The sequence below is a fragment of the Melanaphis sacchari genome, unplaced genomic scaffold, assembly GCF_002803265.2.
Source record: "Melanaphis sacchari strain LSU unplaced genomic scaffold, SCAv2.0 Contig1125_pilon_pilon, whole genome shotgun sequence".
NCBI classification, from domain to species: Eukaryota; Metazoa; Arthropoda; class Insecta; order Hemiptera; family Aphididae; genus Melanaphis; species Melanaphis sacchari.
In genome coordinates this window covers 1-5,041 of record NW_020270433.1, presented here as the reverse complement: position 1 = coordinate 5,041, position 5,041 = coordinate 1, and the positions used below count along the sequence as shown (strand labels likewise).

The 5,041-nt window shown below is 29.1% G+C and overlaps 2 protein-coding genes across 2 annotated transcripts; one reads left to right on the top strand and one right to left on the bottom strand.

Annotated features, from left to right (window-relative positions):
• Window positions 1-581: 581 nt before the first annotated feature.
• LOC112603860 lies at window positions 582-2,393 on the bottom strand. Its single transcript, XM_025352650.1, has 2 exons — window positions 1,281-2,393; window positions 582-644 (listed from the first exon to the last, which is right to left on the bottom strand). The coding sequence occupies exons 1-2, from the start codon at window positions 2,391-2,393 to the stop codon at window positions 582-584; spliced, it is 1,176 nt and encodes a 391-aa protein (XP_025208435.1).
• A 453-nt stretch (window positions 2,394-2,846) lies between these two features.
• Window positions 2,847-3,344, top strand: LOC112603859. The gene has a single exon (XM_025352649.1). It carries the CDS (start codon window positions 2,847-2,849, stop codon window positions 3,342-3,344), a length of 498 nt encoding a protein of 165 aa, XP_025208434.1.
• Window positions 3,345-5,041: the final 1,697 nt, after the last annotated feature.

Here is a 5,041-nt window from a genome sequence, read left to right as displayed (position 1 = left end):
CCAATTTAAAATGTCAACACGTCAACAAAAGGCATGTCAAGAAACATGCATTTTTATTATTTCTATTTACATAAAAAGTTGGTTTGGAGCTCATATAGCAATTCAAGCGCCATATCAAGATCTCATGTTTGTTCAGAGTTTAATTGAATATGAAAATATTGATCAAAAAGTTTCCTTTGTCGCATTAAAAAAAATGTGTGGACATCTGTGGTACTTAAGTCCTGAAACAGCAGCACTTGCTTTTTTCGATATAAATGTTCCTTTATTAGAAAAGAAAAAAATGGTAAAAGCACTAAATACAATAATTGACACCGGTGAAAATAATGTTAATCGTTTCATCATTGATATCAAAAACTTGAACTCATTGAAATTTAAATGTATTAGTGATTTTATCAACAGCTCATCATTAAAATTATTTTATCGGTTTAATATTAAAACCGATTTTTTAAATAAAGATCCTGAATTATGGAATAACAATCAGCATTTCATACAAGGTCTTAATAAATTTACCAACTTAAAAGTTGTAAATGACGCAGCAGAACGAGGAGTAAAATTGATCAGTGATTTTAATAATTTAATCACTAAAAACGAGGACCAAAAACAATTTTTAATTCAGACCATATATGATTACCGGACAAGATTTCCTGATGCAAAAAAAAATACACTAAAAAATGATATTTAATTATGTAATTTATGTCTGGTATTTTGTAAGTATGTTTTATATTTAATTGCGATGTTTAACTTGATTTACATAAATTCAAATATTATATTAAATTATAAATTATTATTCATTAATTCATTATGTATTGTATTTATGTATGTAAAAAATGTTAAATATAGGCAACGCGTTATTTTTATTATTAAATAATACATTATTATATAATAAAAACGAGTATTTGTTATTTTGTGGGTGAATGAGTAGTTGATTGAAAAAAGTACAAGTAACAACTTTTATAGGATAAAAAATTTAAAAAATATTTTGTTATTGTATTTTTTTGCCTATCTTAAATATTTTAGGCTAAAATTTAAAAAAAATCAAAAATCACCCTTATTTTAAATTCAACCCTCTTGAGGCACGCCTTAGGGTAAACCAATTATTACGAAACTTTACACAATTCATTTTTTTATGGTTTTTAACAAATTCCATGGGTAGCCCGATCAAAAATTAAAAAAAATAAAATCATCATTTATACATTAAGGACCACCCTAATAAATTTATATAGTGATGGGTGATGATGATAAAAATATGCGTTAAATTTTGAATGGAAAGATTCACATACATTATTTGTTATAACTTCTGATTTCGATGCCCACAAAGAAGGAGGGAATACGTCTTGCATATAAGTTTCTGTTAAATAATCACAAAATTGTACTATTTTATTATTAGATGGCATATCTGCTATTAAATCAAAAACAAACGAATCTTCGACTTCATCAGGTTCAAGGAATGGGAGACCAAAAATATAATTTAAAAATTTTCCTTCATCTGTAACTCCTTCAATATAAAGTTTAGATAGACCCAAATTTTGTAATTTTCTAAACCACGCTTGGCCAAGATGAAAATTACAACCTCGAATAATACTGGTTGGCCATATACTGCGAACCGCTTCGTGTATTCCAATTTCAAAATCAATTACGAACATATTCGGGTTAAGTACAAATCCTGCGGTCAAACATGCATCACGTAACTTTTTAAATAAATGTTCATAAGTCGATGTACGTTTATTGGGAAGCAATGCATATACCAGAGACATATATATACCATTTTGAAAACCATGCAGTACAAAAAACTGATAAAAAAATGTAGTACAGAACTGGAATGTTCCGTCCATAAAAACTTTTTCCATAGAACATAAGTATTTTAAATTTGTGAGACATGTAAATACAATTATATTTGTTTCCTTATCATTAATTAGCAAAAAGTTTTCATTTTTGTTAGTCATAATATTCATATTTATTAGAACTGTATGTACTTCATTAATATCCTTGGGAAGTGGTGGGTGATATTTTGTTTTTTTATTATATAAATTTCTACGAATATATGAAATATCATTAACCAGTAATTGAATATCGTTTTCTAAACTGCGAAGTTCTTTTCTTATTATTTTAGATGGGATTTTGTTTATATTGCTTTCAGATATTTTTCGTTTAATATTATTACTTACTGCTTGACGTTCAATTGAAGAATCTGATTCATGACTATGATTCAAAACAGATTTTTCTTGATCAAAAATGTTTTCCTTGTTGATGACCAATTTGGCCTTGCATGTTTTATTGACGCATTCCCATGTTTTATTACCATTTGTCTTTGATTCGTATTTAAATTTGAATTTAAAATTGTTTAACACTGTTAATATTTTGCCATTCTGGCTAAACATTGTTGTAAACTCCATGACGTTGAATAAATATTAACTACTAACACTTGTAAGACGTAAGTAGGTACTAACTAGTATTAACAAAAGTACAGGAACCGATATTACCGAAATGTTTCGTTAAAACTTAAAAATACATTTGGATTTACCTTACCAATTTGTACGCAAGACAAATTACGTACATGGTACCTATATATTAAGTACACATAGACAGGTATATATTATGATATAGTATATAATAGAATGTACCTATATAAAATAAATTGCAGCAGTTTGTATAATGTATCTTATCGGTTTTGCCGCAGATTGTATAATCTTAATTTTTTTTTTGCCGCAGTTTACATATCGATCTTTAGAAAAAGGTAAATTTTGCCGCAGTTTACATACAGCCGTACGTATTTGCGTAGCAATCATTTGAACCTACATGATTTGTGGCCAACTGATGGATTTTCTCCTGAATATTTCCGGGCAGTTATGTCAGAAAAACGTTTTTCCTTACTACTTCAAGCTGTTAGATTTGATGATATTGAAACAAGGAATGATAGAGCAATAGACAAGCTAGCACCTATTCGTACAGTTTTTGATGATTTTGTTCGGCGATGTAAAGAAAATTATACTGTGGGAGAGAATTGCACTATAGATGAGATGCTAGAAGGGTTTCGAGGGCGTTGCAATTTTCGACAATATATAACAAATAAACCAAATAAATACGACATCAAAATACAGGCACTCGTTGATTCTCGTACATTTTATACGTCTAATATGGAGGTTTACGTTGGAACTCAGCCAGATGGCCCTTTCAAATGTGACAATTCTCCGTCAAGTATTGTAAAACGACTAATAGCGTCGATATTAAAAACTGGTCGAAATATTACCATGGACAATTGGTACAATTCAATTCCATTGGCTAATGAGTTACTAAAAAATCATAATCTTACCGTAGTGGGCACTTCGAGAAAAAAATTCGAATGATGAATTATAATTTTTTAAATTTTTATAATAGTTTTTTTTTCTACCAAAAATTTGAGTGAAATTTGCTATTAATCAATATAATTATTATTGTAGCATATAATTAGACAAATATTTTTATCTTTATTTCACTATTCCAAGTTCAATAAATATTTCACAGAACCGAAAAAAACGATAATGTTAGTGTAACGCTAACACGATACCAAACATGTAACAGTATATAGCGATACTGATGACGGGTTAAATAAAATTGTAATAACAATAACCTAACCTATTTTTAGCGTCCGAATATCCTTTGAGACGTGAAATATTTTATATTAATATTATATAAACGTACCTATATTCTGTTTTTTTTCCTTTTTAGATCGTTAGGAGTACCTATATTTGTACGGATTTTTTTATATATGCAAAAAAATTTAGAACATGCACTTACGTTAGAACATGCAAAAGTATGTACTATAAAATTTTGATATTTAATCAATCAAGTAATGATTTGTGGACACACATTGACTACATGCGTATGATATTGAAAATAAAAATACGAGTTTCATGTAAAAACCGGTCTTTAATTTTTACAATGGTAGTTAAAAAATATTTAAAATTTATTTTCAAGCATTTAAAGTTTGAATTTTTACTGAATGCCTAAAAATTACGATAGTCTATAACAACTTAATTATTTTTTTACTTTAAGTATTATGCTACATTTCTATAATTTTTGCTGAAAACATTGCGTTTATTATATAATGAATTTATCAATACCAATGCATAAAAAGTGCTCGGGCTTTTTAACAAAATTTTGATTATTTTTTCAATTTTGGCGAATCAAGTTATTATAACATGTCTATAATAATCTAATACATTTTTAATACAATTCACCCAAAAAGGTTTTCAAAGGTAGTAGATGGTAAAAATTCTCAAATAGCTATAAGCAATGAAAGGGTAAAATTAAATTGGAAATTATTATAACTTCCATACTATCTAACAAAAAAATAACGATTATTCTTAAGTATCTAATAACACAAAATCTGCCAACGTATAGTTGTTCAGATTGCTAAACATGATCGGCCAAAATCGGGAACTGCATGAACTTGGCCCCTCGACTTTTATGTTTAGATTTTTAATTTTTCTGATGGTTTACAAATTCAAAAATTTAATTAACAATTATTTACAAATAATTTATAATTAATTGCAATTCGTCCAAATTCGATCGGTCAAAATCGGTGATTGCGTGAACTTGGCCGCCCGATTTTTGTTTATCGATTTACAAATTATCTAATAAATTACAAATTTGAGAATTGGATTTACAATTACTTTCAATTTGTTCGGAAATGATCAGACAGGTTTAGACTTGAAATTATCGCCTCGAAACTCTTGTTTGACTCAACGGCCGAAGGCGGTTACAAATTCGGGTATTGTAATTACAATAATATTCAATTAATTTACAATAATTTGCAATAAATTGGGGGGTCCAACTTCATATACGCATACATCTTTCCGTGTGTTGCGGAGTTTGATAAGTTCTTCCAGATTTTACCCTGGAGACACTTCGGCCTTTTATAAAACCGCGGAGTAATCTCCTCTGGGTGAAAACCAGGGTGAGCTTCCGAGAGCCAGACACCCCGAAAACCCGCCTGAGACGCCACCTCACATTGGACGTCATAAAAAGCTGCAGTCACGGACAGGACCCGACGGTTTCCCGC